Source organism: Ctenopharyngodon idella, chromosome 24 (assembly GCF_019924925.1).
Source record: "Ctenopharyngodon idella isolate HZGC_01 chromosome 24, HZGC01, whole genome shotgun sequence".
NCBI lineage: Eukaryota > Metazoa > Chordata > Actinopteri > Cypriniformes > Xenocyprididae > Ctenopharyngodon > Ctenopharyngodon idella.
This window is the reverse complement of record NC_067243.1, coordinates 9544461-9561655: the sequence shown is the minus strand read 5'-3', so window position 1 is coordinate 9561655 and position 17195 is coordinate 9544461. Positions and strand designations below refer to the sequence as shown.

The window sequence follows — 17195 nt, the reverse complement described above, 5'->3', positions numbered from 1 at the left end:
AGGAATTACACTTTCATCATGTCAAAGTTCTCAATCTTCACTATTAATTTCAAGGGGCAACAGTGAAAATTAATGGTCTCATTCATGCATACAAGCACATATTCTGTCTGATCAATCATTAACAAGTTCAGCCCACTGACGTCCAGCACTGAGTCAATGCCTGGAGAAAGAAAAGCTTACCAAGCTTAACTGTAACATACATGGACATTGCACAAATGCGTGTATTATGTACCAACGAAAAAAATGCTCCGCAATTAGGGATAATTGCCTCCTTTAGCAAATTAATTAAAAAATAAAATAAAATAAACTGACTCCTCCTTGGCCAGATCCAGTTACAATGACAAGAATCCCAGCAAAAACAAAACGTTCAAATGTTCTATGTGCAGGGATTTTTGTCTGGGCAATTTGTTAATTTATTTGATAAATGTGTTTAAATATTTGAATGCATGAATGAAACAAAATCTGAGCATTGAGTTTATTTGTAGGTTATCTTTCTCTTAAATAAAATAAAAAATAATTCAAGGTTATGTTATGATTTAAGTAAAACCAATCGAATAGTTATGAATCTAAAAGTTGACTTATCAACTCAAACTTAGTTCTTACAACAGAACAATTAACAAAAAAGTATTCTTAATTAACAAAAAATTAATGAATAAAATTATGCTTAATTTAAAACGCCATGTGACACATAAGTGTATAGTATTTCTTTGAATTCAGGATGTAGTACACTAGCTGTTCATTTTGAACGTAGCCAAATAATTTCCCGCGTAAATGGCGACATCTTGATAGCGTTCTGATTTAAGGCATATGGCGTCAGACGTTCCGTGGCGGAAAAAAAATGCGGTTTCGCCGAACAGATTCATTCTAAATTCTAAAATTAAAAGTTTTACCATGAAATATCCAAATACACATATAACAACTGAACTGATTCCAGATATCCCAGCAACAAAACATGTGCTTTAAATTCCAATTCGCATCATCAACCTGTGTCAAAAGCAACATGTGGCATGACTTAGCAATCAGTCATCCAGACGTTTCTCGCAAAGATTTTTTTCTTTTTCTAAAGAAGGGGGCCGAGAGATGGAGATACAGACACACCTCCGCGCTCCCGCTGCGTTTAAAAGTGACTCTAATGCGCGTCCACATCTCTTAACAACATCACCAGTCCTCTCAGTGAACGACCTGCAGACATGGGGAACTTCATTGCGAACATGTGCTACCGGCCAAAGAATACTAACATTAAATTCAGTTTACCTGCCGTGTGTTTCGTCTGGCAGTTGTCTATGATTATTCTTTTTGGGGTATTTATACGGTATAATAAGGAGTCAGATACACACTGGGTTGAACACAAAAAGGACGAAAATATCTCAAGTGATATTGAGAATGACTTCTACTTCAGATATCCAAGTAAGTGCATCATTTTGTTTTCTTTCTTTTTTTTTTATTTTTTTTTTTTTTTAATTATTGCCTATTTAAAGTAATTTATCATTTTATTTCCCTTATTACAATTTTGTTATGAGTGTTTAAACCTATCTAGGATATAGTATTAAACTACAAAAATAATCTACAAAATAAATAAATGATATAATATTTGTTGGTGTAATGTCATGGTCATATTATCAACAAATTCATCACCATTCATTGATTGTGATATTAATATTTATCAGCTTTTCTCTTGCTTATACACTTGGAAACATGCGTACCTCCTTATGCACTTGGGACTGTGGTACAGGGGATGGTAGAGGATTCATTTGCTCTTTGATTATATAAGGATCAGTATCCATTGTCGTCTTTTGATTCTTTGAAGGTGTGGTTGAATTTTTCAGTCATGTATAGATCTTCAGTCGTCTAGCCAGACTCTCCACTGTTCTCCAAATATCAACGTTTCAAGTGTTGGATGACAGGTGGAGTATGAACTCAGACACAAACTATTGTTTGCGGACCGATCAGATGTCATTGAACGAGTTTTGTCATGGTTGAGGTGTGACTGTCGCAGAAGAAGTCTGTTGGAGTTCATCTTCTAGTAGTCCACTTGTGTTAGTTGTAATTGGGTGTAGTTTGGTATAAATACAGAGTGATGATGAGCTCCATGTACCTCATTTGTTGGTGTGAGATTTGATACCATTTAATGTGCCTGTAAACAAATGTATCACACCTGCTATATCCGAATGAACTTGAGTTACTTGGCACAGAAAATGTTCTTTATGTATAAACACCGTCCAGACATCTTGTAATTGATCCAGGCAGATGCTACTGTGGGAGTTCTGGTTGTTTTTTGACACCGAGCTGAAAGCTGGAGTTTTGTATCCCCTGCATCATTGGTTGAGAAGGATTTCAAGGTGAAGCTTCATGCCAGGCCAGAATGAAAGGATAACCTTTCTAAAGAAGCAAAGTGTTGTCAGTTTCCAGAAGAGATTTCATGGTAACAATGGCCAGCAGGCTCTTTTTTTATCTGTGCAAATAAGGGCTTGTTCAGAAACCACAGCACTGTCTGTTGTCATTAGCAGTTTTTTTTTTTTGTGGTGTCACCAGCATCTAGATGTCCTTGCATGTATACTGTGGGAGAAAACATCTCCACAATTACCAGCCCAACCCCTTCCTGTTCTGAGAAACTGTGGTGTCGTTCATTTTCATCTCTGCTACAATTTAGTCAAATTTGCTGCTGCTTTGACCTCCGTTATGTCACCAAAAGGCTCAGATTGCAGTTGTGTCCTTAGTCATATGAGAGTGATGCAACTGGATTTTTTTGTTGTAAATATACATTTTGTCTTAAATCTTTTGTCTTCTTATTGCTTATGGCAAGAAATGCTAAAAGTATTTTCATATTAATGAAATATGCTTTAAAATCATAGTTTATACATTTTACATTCAACGAATTTGGTTAATGGTACTATTTCATTCTGATTTCTAAAGTCTATAAGTTAAAAGTTTAAAAAATAATAAATAAACATAAAATCTGTTTATACTGTATATTCCATAAATTAACATTTTCATTCAGCATGAATGCATTCAATTGATTAAAAGTAACAGTGAAGATATTTAAAAAAAAAAAAAAAAAAAAAAAAAAAAAAATCAAATAAATGCTGTTCTTTTAAAATTTCTATTCATCAAAAATATATCCCTAAAAAATATCACAGTCTCCACAAAAACTGTTTTCCACATTGATAATAATAAGACATTTCTTGAGCACCAAATCAGCATATTAGAATGATTTCTGAAGGATCATGTGACACTGAAGGCTTAAAATTCAGCTTTGCCATCACAGGAATAAAATACATTTTGGTCAGCATAAGAGACTTCTTTCAAAAACATTCAAAAATCTTACTGACACAAAACGTTTAAACAGTAGTTTACATAAATTCTCATATATTATAGAGAGAGAGAGAGAAAGAGAGAGAGAGAGAGATGCCGGTGTATACAATGTTTGGTAAAGATACTTTTAACAGTGATGCGTTACAATATTGTGTTACTCCCTAAAGAAGTAATTAATTGACCCATCGCAAAGACCCGCCCCTTAGTTACTGTTGCTTTGTCCGACAAGCCATGGTGCTGTCATGCCACAGAGTGAAAAATACATCGCGGAGCAAAGAGGACACTGACAACACGTCAACAGACAGGACAGAGCAGGTTACTTATGATATTAAACAAAGTCCCAGCTTTCAAATTGTGTAATTTTTTTTTTTTTAAAGAAATTCGAACAATAAAACCGTTTTGTGGCTCTTTAATGTGTCGTGACAGATTGCGGTAGCGCCTCAGCTCAAGCAGCTCGTGAAACGATCTTCTCTTCCTACTAGTTAATTAATAGCATCAAATAAACATGAATGAACATGAGAAGGAATGTTGTGTCAAACGTGGAAAGACGTCAGTACACACCATTTTTCAAGTTCAAGTCCCACGAGGTTAATCTTCTAACTCCTGACTGCTTTGTCGGACAAAATGGCGGACTCTGCGTTATGATTGGTTAGATCGCTTGTCAATCAAGCTCCCAGCGAAGGGTTAATTGCGTTACTTTGTTACTTTTTACGGAAAGTAATGCGTTACGTTACTTTTTCTCATCTGGGCTGGACTTGCTTGCTTATTTTTTTTTTTTTTAATAACAATGTAAATGTAAAGTCCTTTCACACCAAAAGTGAAATAAATATAAGCCTCAGGCTGAAGGAAATGCAAATTCATGCCTGTACAGTAGGGGGCGCAGCTCTTACTCTTACTTCTGCAATAAAAACAAAAACTGAAATGTGACGTTTTCCAAGTCATTTTTGTTTATTTGTACGGTTGAATTGGATCATTGAAGATTAGCAGCAAAGACATTGGTTAATAAAGTGATTTTAAATACAGAGAGGAGTGGTGTCAGTAAATAAATGGGAAAAACAAAGTAACTTGCGTTACTAATTAGAAAAAGTAATTTGGATATTTAGTTGTGAGTAATTTGTGTTACTTTTAATGCATTACCCCCAACATTGCCTATATATTTTAGGAAAGGGATCATCATATTTAGGGGTCCTTGGCATCAAAAAAAAAAAAAGTTGGTCCAACAAAAAAAATCCCTGGTCTAAAGGACATCCGTCTTAATGGACCTAATCACCATAGAACAAATATTCAGATTATTTTTCAACCGTTCTGGGTTTTTCCTGTTGTGAATATGTGTTTACACCCTTGACAACACCTCTTTCTATTTCGGCTGATTTCCAGTGATTCTCGATATGATCTTGCTTAAGTGAATTGGACATTTTTTGTTTGTTTTCCTGCAGGTTTTCAGGATGTTCATGTCATGATCTTTGTGGGTTTTGGGTTTCTCATGACCTTCCTGAAGCGCTATAGCTTTGGTGCTGTTGGATTCAACTTCCTGATTGCAGCTTTCGGCATTCAGTGGGCTCTTCTGATGCAAGGCTGGTTCCATTCTCTGAAAGAAGATGGAAAAATCCACATCGGTATAGAACAGTACGTTTATTCTCTTTTGTGAGCTATTACGGTTGCCAAAGGGGCCAAAAAAGTTTTATTTAAAACCAGATACATTTATACTGTCCAGCAATTAATACTGGTATTTGATTCTCTGCACCAGAATTAGCTGATTTAAGGTTTTATTTAGAAAAGCAGCAGTTTTTGCATGTGAATCTAGTGTTGATAACACAATACAACTTTGCAGGTGTTATTTCTCTGTGGGAATGAAGAATTTGTTTTGATCCTAGAATGCAGATGCAGGCATTTTATACTGTTTATTTTGTATCCAGCACTGTTTGCTACTTTGTATGAAGGATATGAACCTAAAAAAAGTTATAAAAATGCCAAATTTTTAATCCAGCTCTTTAGTGTGGTTTGTGTACTCTTCACCCTGAATTGGACTGCTTCAAACATAATGCAAATTCAGGGCTGAAAAGAAAGGTAGAAATGTTTCATTTAAGAGTTTGTTTCCTCTGTGTTCAGATTGATCAATGCAGATTTCTGTGTGGCGGGGTGTCTGATCGCCTACGGTGCCGTGCTAGGAAAGGTCAGTCCTGTGCAGCTGTTGGTGATGACGCTGTTCGGGGTCACGCTGTTCGCCATTGAAGAGAACATCATCCTGAGTGTCCTCCATGTGAGTCTGATCGCTGTTCAATTAGGCTGTCAAAGTTAACCTGCACCTAAGATATTAATAAAATGTTTTAACATCAATAAAGTGTTTTATACATATACAATCACCGAATTGTTCATGTTGTCAACTTAAAAGTACAAATATTTTTTATTATATTATCATTAATAAAATAAAATAAAGTATTTTTACTCGATCATTGTAAAAAAAAAAAAAAAAAAAAAAAAATTGAATTGAACACTACTTACCATTAATGCGAGTTTTGGTGCTGCATGGTGCAGTGCGTTGTAGTCAGTTAACATCCATTTTGTCAGCGATGCAATTTGATTTATAAAATGACACAAACCGCAGAAATCGCTCCACAAATGCAGGAGCTACACATTCCAAAAAAGTTGGGACAGGTAGCAATAAGAGGCCGGAAAAGTTAAATGTTCATATAAGGAACAGCTGGAGGACCAATTTGCAACTTATTAGGTCAATTGGCAACATGATTGGGTATAAAAAGAGCCTCTCAGAGTGGCAGTGTCTCTCAGAAGTCAAGATGGGCAGAGGATCACCAACTCCCCCAATGCTGTGGCGAAAAATAGTGGAGCAATATCAGAAAGGAGTTTCTCAGAGAAAAATTGCAAAGAGTTTGAAGTTATCATCATCTACAGTGCATAATATCATCCAAAGATTCAGAGAATCTGGAACAATCTCTGTGCATAAGGGTCAAGGCCAGAAAACCATACTGGATGCCCGTGATCTTCGGGCCCTTAGACGGCACTGCATCACATACAGGAATGCTACTGTAATGGAAATCACAACATGGGCTCAGGAATACTTACAGAATACTTCCGGCTAAAACTCTATAGGTCAAAAAAGAAGCCATGTCTAAACATGATCCAGAAGCGCAGGCGTTTTCTCTGGGCCAAGGCTCATTTAAAATGGACTGTGGCAAAGTGGAAAACTGTTCAGTGGTCAGACGAATCAAAATTTGAAGTTCTTTTTGGAAAACTGGGACGCCATGTCATCCAGACTAAAGAGGACAAGGACAACCCAAGTTGTTATCAGCGCTCAGTTCAGAAGCCTGCATCTCTGATGGTATGGGGTTGCATGAGTGCGTGTGGCATGGGCAGCTTACACATCTGGAAAGGCACCATCAATGCTGAAAGGTATATCCAAGTTCTAGAACAACATATGCTTCCATCCAGACGTCGTCTCTTTCAGGTAAGACCTTGCATTTTCCAACATGACAATGCCAGACCACATACTGCATCAATTACAACATCATGGCTGCGTAGAAGAAGGATCCGGGTACTGAAATGGCCAGCCTGCAGTCCAGATCTTTCACCCATAGAAAACATTTGGCGCATCATAAAGAGGAAGATGCCACAAAGAAGACCTAAGACAGTTGAGCAACTAGAAGCCTGTATGAGACAAGAATGGGACAACATTCCTATTCCTAAACTTGAGCAACTTGTCTCCTCAGTCCCCAGACGTTTGCAGACTGTTCTAAAAAGAAGTGGTAAACATGGCCTTGTCCCAACTTTTTTGAGATGGTTTTTATGCCATGAAATTTAAAATCCAACTTATATATAATATATATATATATATAAATTTTTTTTTTTTTCAAACCCAGCAGGTAAAACTATATGGAATTGCATTCATATCTCATTCACAGTGTTTTATCTGCTCAAGGTTAACTCTGTCAGTATGTTTGTGTACACTAGCATGAACTGTTGATGAGCTCAAAGCTAAGAGCCATTAAAAGTATTGAGTTCAGATGAAGGACATCAAATAGCTTCATGCTAACCTTTGTTTATTGATTCAATCCCTGTTAGGCTAAAGATGCTGGCGGCTCCATGGTGATCCACACTTTTGGAGCTTATTATGGTCTGTCCATTTCATGGGTTTTGTATCGGCCTAATTTGGATAAAAGCAAACATATGAACGGGTCTGTCTACCACTCGGACGTGTTCGCCATGATTGGTAAGAGTCCATAAAGGGGTGATTTCACTTTATTTAGTGTGTAATGTTGCTGTTTGAGCATAAACAACATCTGCAAAGTTACGACGCTCAAAGTTCAATGCAAAGGGAGATATTTTCTTTTAAAGAAGTCGCTGTTTAAGGACTACAACAAACAGCTGGTAGGGACTACAACGAGCTTCTTCCCGGGTTAGTGACATCACAAACCCTAAAATTTACATAAACCCTGTCCCAGAGAACACGCAACAAAGAGGGTGAGGTCATGTTGGGCTGCTTTAGAGAAGAGGAAGATTTGTTGTAGTAGAGTGTTGTTACCATGCCATCATTTAACACAAGACTGCTTCACCGACGAGGGTCAATTCAACCCTGGATTTGCACAAAAGATTAACATGACGGCACATGCTAGTCGATGAGTTGAATCAACTCCACAGCAACTACATAAATTTATCCACTAACCGTTCAGAAACGTCCAGTTTCATTCTAATAGTTGTAACTTCATTCTAATAGTCTCTCCATCAGTGTCCGACTCCAGTTTGAACAATGTAAGAAAAGTCTCATCAAGCCTGCATTTATTTAATCAAAAATACAGAAAGAAACAGTAATATTGTGAAATATTATTACAGTTAAAATAATGGTTTTCTATTTTAATATACTTCAAAATATAATTTATTTCTGTGAAGCAAAACTGATTGAACTTAAGAGACTTTTTTCATAATGCCGCATAATTATCAAAAATGGTCATATAATACAGTCCTTTCACGTCACCATTTCGCCAGCCTACACTTCACATAATAGGCCTGTAGGTGGCACTTGGGCTTCATTAACAATGATAATTTCATCAAATAGTAAACGGTGTATCTATATACATAAATACACTAAATGAATTGAACACTACTTACCATTAATGCGAGTTTTGGTGCTGCATGGTGCAGTGCGTTGTAGTCAGTTAACATCCATTTTGTCAGCGATGCAGTTTGATTTATAAAATGACACAAACCGCAGAAATCGCTCCACAAATGCAAGCTCATCTGTCCATGTAATTTTCAACCGATTAATGAATTAGAATGGAAAACTACCGCTCTACTTCACATTGTCCAATGAAATTTGAACTTCTTGTGCCATATTACGATTGGTTGGTGTATTATACATGACAAACTGGCATTGATGAATTATGTAATATTTTAAAATATATAATGTATAGATTTTTAATTAAATCGACACACTAGCTTTGATTATTGATGGAAAAAAAAAAAAGTTAAATTGTTTGATTAATTTTTTTTTCTTCTCATTTGCATTTAAAGGGACACACACAAAAATGGCATATTTTTGATCACACCCAAATAGGGGCAAATTTTACAAGCTATTATAAACGATCTGTGGGGTATTTTGAGATAAAACTTCACAGACACATTCTGAGGACACCAGAGACTTATATTACATCTTGTGAAAGGGGCATTATAGGTCACCTTTAAGTATATTTAAGATAAATTTAAGCTTTTACAAACGTGCCTTAGAAAAAAAAAACATTACTGGTGTGCATCTGCAAAACAATGGCACTGACATATTTTAAGATACGTCAGTGCAAGTTGCTTTCAGCTCAAACATGCATTTTAGTCTGGGACTAGGCTTAAAGGGATAGTTTACCCAAAAATGAAAATTCTCTCATCATTTACTCACCCTCAGGCTTTTCAAACATGTATACATTTTTTTTGTAATGTTGAATACAAATGAAGATATTTTAAAGAATGTGGGAAAGTGAACAAGTGAAATACACAAAAGGACACTGATGCAAAGATTCACTGAAGGCTCAGATAGTGTTTGCATTCTGGTGTCTTGTGCAGGAACCCTCTTCCTGTGGATGTTCTGGCCAAGTTTCAACTCTGCCATTGCTGATCATGGAGACGGTCAGCACAGAGCTGCCATCAACACATACCTGGCCTTGGCCTCCACCGTCCTCACTACAGTCGCCATGTCCAGCCTGTTTGAGAAAACAGGGAAACTAGACATGGTAAGCATCCTTTATTAATAATAGTTGTTTTTGTTTGTTTTGTTTTTTTTGTTTTTTTTTTTGCAGACCTGACTCACTTATTTGCAAGATGAGACATGATCAAAGTAGAAATATTTTATTTTATTTTTTCACAGGGTCATAAAAAAAACCTGGAAATTTTAGATTATTTTAGAAATGTGAATTCCAGGTCTGGAAAGCTTACAGAAATTAATACAATAAAATATTGTGTCATGGCAATGCCATGGAAATGATTCATATTAATATACTGAATATATAACACATTTTTGTAGTTATGATCTGTTTTAATTATTGTATTGGCTAGATAGTAGTAGTAGTAGTAGTAGTAGTAGTAGTAAGTAGTAAGTAGTAGTAGTAGTAGTTTTTTTTTTTTTATTACTACATGCAATTACTAGCCATGGAAGTTTATTGGAGGCTTGTGGTTGGCCACTGAATTTCCATGGCTTGTCCAGTCAGTAATTCAGTTCCTCATTTAACCTGTTTTGAAATGCAAATGTGAATTTGAAACTAAATGATGCATTTTTAATTTAATGGAAAGAATCCCAATCCTGCCAGAGGTTGATGCTGTTTAAAATGGCATGGGTTTTTTTTTTCCCTTCCAGGTTCACATCCAGAATTCCACACTGGCAGGCGGAGTTGCTGTGGGAACAGCAGCTGAGTTTATGCTGATGCCATACGGTTCTTTGATTGTGGGATTCTTCTGTGGCATCATTTCCACACTGGGTTACATTTATTTATCGGTGAGTCTTACATGTCAGAGGAATTATTCCAGATAATTCTCATAGACAGTGAGAGTTATTTATTTAGCTGGATTTTTTTCAATCAAGAATTTTGTTACAGTAAAAACTTTGCTGAAATTGTCTTCTGTTATGATTGCATAAACCTCTCATTTGTCTCTGCTCCTCAGCCGATCTTGGAGGAGAAACTGAAGATTCAGGACACGTGTGGCATCCATAACCTGCACGCTATGCCAGGGGTCATTGGAGGAATTGTGGGCGCCATCTCAGCCGCTGCCGCCACCAACAGTGTTTATGGAGATCTAGGGTCAGTAAACAGTACAAAAAATAAATATAATATATATATATATATATATATGTCATAGTAATGAAAATACTACTTTTTCTTAATAGTATTTAATACTAATATTAATAATGCTATTTATTATAATTAGCAATATCATCATCATCATCAATATTATTATTATAATTATTATTATTACTAATAGTAATGTTTTAAAGCTCCACTGCTCCTGAGTCGTGTGTCGCGCTCGTCTCTCATTATCAATCACTCCAGCGGCCTCGTTCTGCTCCAAAGGTTTTCAGCCACACCCTGCTTCATACTATAGTAATGTTAATAATTCTTTAATACGTTAGCTCATCCATGAATATGATTTCTGCACGAGTCCCGTTGGATTCTTTTCCACAAGCTGTAGACGTGAAGACAACACGTCCCATGATTCCGCAAAATCAAGGCATCAGCAAGCTACTTTTTTTTTTTTTTTTTTTTTTAATAAGTGACCTCTAGCGGCGAAAAATGTATATATTGTGCCATATTTGTCCATTTCAGGTTGAAAAATACATTTGACTTTACGGAACAATTTGAGAAACGGGTGCCCTCTGTCCAGGGAGGATACCAGGCAGCAGGACTGTGTGTGGCCTTATGTTTTGGAATCGGAGGTGGCATATTAGTTGGTAAGAGTCTTTTGAAAGATTAATCCATTTTAAGTGCATATTGTGATGCAGCAGCACACCTTATAATACTTATGAAAAGCTTGCGGACCTAAGGGCTTTGTTGCAATTGTTTGTCATGTAATGGCACAGGTGTGGTGTTTGTAACATGAAAACTAGAGAAGACAGGGTCGGATGACATTCTACAAACACACCTGATCTTCACCTGACATGAATGGACAGGTGTATTCGATTTCAGTTTGTAATGGAAATGTCACATTTATCATGTTGACATAACTGTATTGTTACACCAACAGGCCTGGTTCTGAAGCTGCCCATCTGGGGTGATCCTGCAGATGAAAACTGCTTTGATGACGAGATCTATTGGGAGGTCAGACTTTATTTAATTTTTTTTTTTTTTTTTTTTTTTTTTTTTTTTTTTTTTTTTTAAATTTGGTGTTTTATTTTGATTTTATTTTTTATTACTTATTAGCTTATTATTAATTATAAATTACTTAATAGCTTTTCATTAAACCCACAAACCCCCTGTCGTTCCATCATGAACCTCATTCTGGGAAACCCTGACATAATGTAATATTTAATGCACTTCATATTGTTGATAACAAAGAACGGAATATAAAATTCTTTCTCTTTGTATTTTTTTTATATCAATATGGTACAAGATTATCCTATTCAAATCAATGTGATAAACGAGTTAGATCAAAAGTCCGATTATATTACCTTAATATAATGTAAGGAATTACATAATCAACCCAGCACAATTATTTATTTATTTGTATTTTTTTGTATGTGTGTGTGTATATATATATATAGCTACATTTTATTTAATTTGTAAATATAATGTATTGTTATTATTTCATTGCAGGTTCCTGAGGATGAAGAAAGTGTTCCTCCCATCCTGGCCTACAACAACCACATGATCCCCAACAAACATGCAAACATGTGAGTACAGAAATAAAGCGGTGACCCCTCCTTTTAAAATGGGACACGTCTTCTTCAGTTACTGTTTCTTCAGTTAGTTGTTTATGTGAGCTCTAGACCTTTTAATCTCTGGCCGAGTAAAATTATAACTGATATCCTAAATAACAATTTCTTGTCATGCATAAAATATCCACCAGGGGGCACATGAGGGCTCAGAATACCAATGGAGGCATTGGTAAAGCATTTAAAGTTCAGGATGCTTTTTGTACTTTCAGAGACATTTGTACACTTAAAAAGTGTAATCATTTAAATGTAACAATTGTTTAAAGCTTAATTATGAAAATGTTAGACATGCATAACAGCCACTGAATTGAAAATGCACAATGAATTAATTCATAGATAAATGAGTATTTATAATTATCTCTTTCATAATAAAATGAGTAATAATAATTTATTATTATTATTTAAATGTTACATTTATTTTAAAGAAAGAAAGATTACATTTAGATGCATAGTATTTCTATGCTGCCATCTCAGATCATGTGACATTAGGAGTCGTTTTCTTCTCTCCACCACAAGGTGGCGCTTAATGACCGCGTTGAGTTTAGGACCAGCAAAATCAAACTGAAAGCTGAAAGTAACACATGGTTTCTCATACAGGACAGAGACAAACTTCGTGGAGCAGCATTAACACGTGGAATCCGATCTGCAGTGATGTGAATCCGTGTCACTGGGAAAAACATCTGCTTTCCTGCTGCTTTCCCTGAAGATAACAATACTCACTACCTGCCAAAATTACAAAGGAGCATTTCTTCTGCTTTCCATGAAGCACAGACCCATACTATCTTAATGATACAGAGAATACATTTATTTTATCCAATTTGCAGATCCAAATCTGATCAGATTAATCAGAATGATAAAATGAAAAAAGATCAATTTTTTTTTTTTTTTTTAAATGAGATGATTCTAGATTAAAGTGACTTTCATGTGAATGTGTTTGTTCAGAGAAAATGTGACCAAAAAAACCCCACAACCTCTAAACCTCCAAGCTGTTACATTTTTAAATGAATTTTACAGGTGTTCATTTAAGCATTTGTTATTCAAACATTTTTTTGGTCATTGTGATGTAATTTTTGTTTTATAAGATTAGAAATTGTTTGTCTTAATATTGTAGGTGAGAAACCACACATTGTGTTCACATTCTTAACAGCAAAATTCTATAATCTCTTATTTATAGATTTTACCCAATAATTTGCCTGTCCATGTCAATCAGCATGCGTGCACATCTCTAAATCAAATATTTATTTTCTTAACGCTTTAACAAACGGCAACAATGTGCAATATCTATATGTAAATATTCCTACATGTTTCTCCTGTCTCTTATAATGTAACATACACATTTAATTTGTTTTCACCTTTCAGTGTGTTATCTTTATTGTAAGATTATTAAAAAAGAAACTAATATTAAATCTTTCACTACTGTCCAGATTAAATTATCGAAGTGATTCTTACCTTAAGTTAATGTGTTCCTTTTTTCTCCACAAATCCACACTCATTTGTAGAAATACTTGAACTTCCAACACACACACACACACACACAAACCAAACGCAAACATGAACTATAGCATATTGGAATTAGTTTTAAAATAAATATGATTATGCCCACCGGTCTTAAAACATTTAATTTATTTATTTATTTTTCCGTTTTGTGCTCAAGGCAACTTTCTAAGGCTGTTCAGACTGCCAGCAAAATTCAGTTTATTTATTTATTTTACATATCCTGATTGTATCCATGTTTTTTTAAATGTCTGGACAGCAAAAAAAAAAAGTGTGTGTGTGTGTGTGTGTGTGTGTGTGTATATATATATATAATCTCATTTATTATTATTATATATTTTTTTTCCCAAAACCTGATTCAAACCACATTTAGAGGTGGTTTTAAATGCAATTCCACTCAGATTTTTACAGATGTGTCTGATTCTGGACACTTTTTACATATTCTGGATGCTTTGGCTGCTCAAGTCAGATTTCAAACGGTCTTCATTCTTAATGCAACACACAACAATAACGTCAAAACCAGCGGCGGAAATGCCGGAAGTGTTCATACTGTATTCAAACGGTATGTCCAAAGATTTCGGCCCTGACTACAGCCTGGAACATAACAATATATACCAGTCTCCTCCATCGCTGAGTTTTCTCAGAGCGCTTATTTGGCGAGCAAGATGATGCACTTGCAGTTAATAGTGCAGACAGTCTGCCTGAAAATTTCTGATTTGAGGAAAAAATCTGATTTGCTTGCATTCTGAACATATGCCTTTGAAGAAAAGGTTCTATATAGAACCTTTAAAGGGTTCTTTTAGGCGCTTTATATGTAGAACCTTTGAGGGGTTCCCATCATGGGATCATTTTATGGATCTCGTAAACATAATTTATCACTAGAAAAAGTTGAAATAACCCATTAAACATGAAAGTATTAAGCAATCGTTTAACACGTTTTTAACCTTTTTGGCATAAAGAGTTCTTTAAAATTGAGTCAAGAACCCTAAAGTTCTATATAGAACCCCACTGAACTTTCTTTTTTTTTTTTATATCCCAGACTGCTGTGTAAACTTTGTTTGAACCCTTTTAAGTAGTCCAGTCCTTTTTGTTGGCCAGTGACCATCTTGATGTCCCTTGTAGACTCATGGTGGGGTGAAAGGTCATGACATTTACTTGTCTGGGGTCGATTGGTTGATGTCAGAGGTGATCATGCCACATGTCTGTCTCATTAAACACAAGACCAAACAGATATCTGTATGTTTGGAGGTCAAAGGGCAGATGGATGCCACAGGTGAATGCAGTATAGAGTATAAGACATTTCAAACCGAAACAGCATAGAGTATATTTTTATTATTTTTACAGGAAATGATATAGTAGAATGATTTCTGAAGGATCATGTGACACTGAAGACTGGAGGAATGATGCTGAAAATTCAGATTTACATTACATGTTAAAATATATTCAAATATAAAACCGTTCTTTTAATTATTTTACAATATTACAGTTTTTACTGTATTTTTTGATTAAATAAATGCAGCCCTAGTGAGCATAAGATACTTCTTTCAAAACATTTAAAAAATTGTTTCCAAAGTTTCCAAACTTTTGACAGGTATTTTATTTTATTTTATTTAAATGTGGTATTTGAAATAAATGAAACTAACAACAGCCGAAAGTTTGGAGACACTTGATTGAATTTGTTTCTCGTTTTGAAACATTTTGATCTGAAGGTTTGTTTTTTAAAGGGATGAAATGGACATTATTGAAGAAAAAAAGCCAACAAATGCCCAGCACATATGAACTCTTTCCTGAAATTGGTTGAAAAGTTAACATTTTGGGTCACTACACAATTCTCGTTCCATTTTGTTTCATTTCAGCTTCAAAACAATAACATATTTCATTTTATGTTTCTTTTTGCTTCATTTCTCGTTTCAAAACAGTAAAATATAAGCAAACTGTCGTCCTGTCTGTATCAGTGAACCTTTAATTTCCCCTCTCTGGGAAGTCAGCATGTGACATACTTAGATCTTAGCTCCCATCTCGTCAAAGGACGTGAGGAACAAACAAACGTTCCAATTAACTGCTTTGGGTTCCTGCGGAGGGAAGCGGGAAACCCCCTCCTTTCTATTTGCACTCACACACCCCTTCTCCACCTTCTCAGCATTCAGAGGCCTCGCTCTCATTCTCTCTTCCCTGCAGGCCTTTCGCGGCTAATGTATATTCATTTACCACTTAAAGGACGGACACAGCACCCTGTTAAAACTAAATCAAGCTCTATTCATGACATGATCCTTTTCGCCGGGCTCAAAGGGCTCCGGTCTGAGGGGGGCCGTGACCCTGAAGACGTAGAGTGGGGTAGAGCGAGGGAGGGGTGGGTTTGATCCTATAGCCTCCTAAAAAAGACAGCACTGTCTGCCTCGATGGTGATTAAGCCGACCAATGGCAGACGCGGCGAGCACGACGGCGGGAATTTAGAGGAGGCGTGCTGGAGATTAAAATATGTCACGCCCATTCAGAGCCGCTGGGATAAAGGAATAAAGGAACATTATAGGAGGGAATGAAGGGATAGTGGGACAAGGTCTTTTCACGGCTGATGACTGATTGCCCGTCTTTTGATTGACAGCCAGTGTGGAGCTGAAGGGTGGGAAAGTTCTGGGTGGGGATGATGTTGAGCTGTGAGAAATGAAGGTTAGGACATTGTGTGCGAGAAGAGAGGCTTTGGTGAGAATCTCCACGCCGGTAATTAGCTGTGACCGTTACAGACGCTCAGTAGCGCGCTGAATATTACAAATAAATGTTTTTATGAAGATTAGAAAGGATAATGTGGAATTAAATGTGTGCATTGTGTACAGTGGCCACAAAATGTCTTGAGATGGCCAAACTATAAAAATGTCATTTATTGCAGTCAATAAAATATCAAAACCAACATTTACCTATATATATATATATATATATATATATATATATATATATATATATATACTGTCTTTAGTGTCTAGTATAATATCTTAAATGTATTATTATGTGAATTTGTGGAGGAACCGACTTCATACATCCAATAAAATCACAATGACACGAGATAATTAAGGGGCCTTTAACACCATTTTCAACTAAAACAAAAAACTTTTTATGCTTTTGGCTGTTTATTTACGCAACAGCGGTGTTTTTGGGGCCTGAAAATGCAAACTTTTGAAAAGCATTATTGTTAGCGTTAGCGTCTCTGTGCAAACTACAAAAACACGAATTTGTGAAAATAAGGTGACGTCTTGCGCATGTGTATTACATGTTCAGTCTATAGGCGCGTAGTGTTTCTTTACAAAGTCAAAAACACGAATTTGTGAAAATAAGGTGACGTCTTGCGCATGTGTATTACATGTTCAGTCTATAGGCGCGTAGTGTTTCTTTACAAAGTGACATCGCCATCTACTGGCTTGGCAGTAGAATACAGCGTTTTTAATCTTTTTTTATAGATCTTTTCGTCTGTACACAA

General features: G+C 35.8%; 1 protein-coding gene across 1 annotated transcript; it reads left to right on the top strand.

The window, feature by feature from the left end:
• The first annotated feature begins 801 nt into the window (after positions 1–801).
• On the top strand, positions 802–13680 carry rhcgb (Rh family, C glycoprotein b). Its single transcript, XM_051884846.1, has 11 exons — positions 802–1407; positions 4749–4938; positions 5422–5572; positions 7390–7537; positions 9376–9542; positions 10163–10300; positions 10468–10604; positions 11127–11251; positions 11545–11618; positions 12114–12190; positions 12830–13680. The coding sequence occupies exons 1-11, from the start codon at positions 1191–1193 to the stop codon at positions 12858–12860; spliced, it is 1455 nt and encodes a 484-aa protein (XP_051740806.1). The 5' UTR covers positions 802–1190; the 3' UTR covers positions 12861–13680.
• The last annotated feature ends 3515 nt before the right edge of the window (positions 13681–17195 follow it).

Excerpts from the sequence above, each read along its gene's own strand:
- rhcgb (XM_051884846.1), top strand. The coding sequence starts at position 1,191 with ATGGGGAACTTCATTGCGAACATGTGCTACCGGCCAAAGAATACTAAC. Across the intron at positions 10,301-10,467 it reads TGGGTTACATTTATTTATCG|CCGATCTTGGAGGAGAAACT; the intron begins GTGAGTCTTACA and ends TCTGCTCCTCAG. Across the intron at positions 12,191-12,829 it reads CCCAACAAACATGCAAACAT|GACAGAGACAAACTTCGTGG; the intron begins GTGAGTACAGAA and ends TTTCTCATACAG.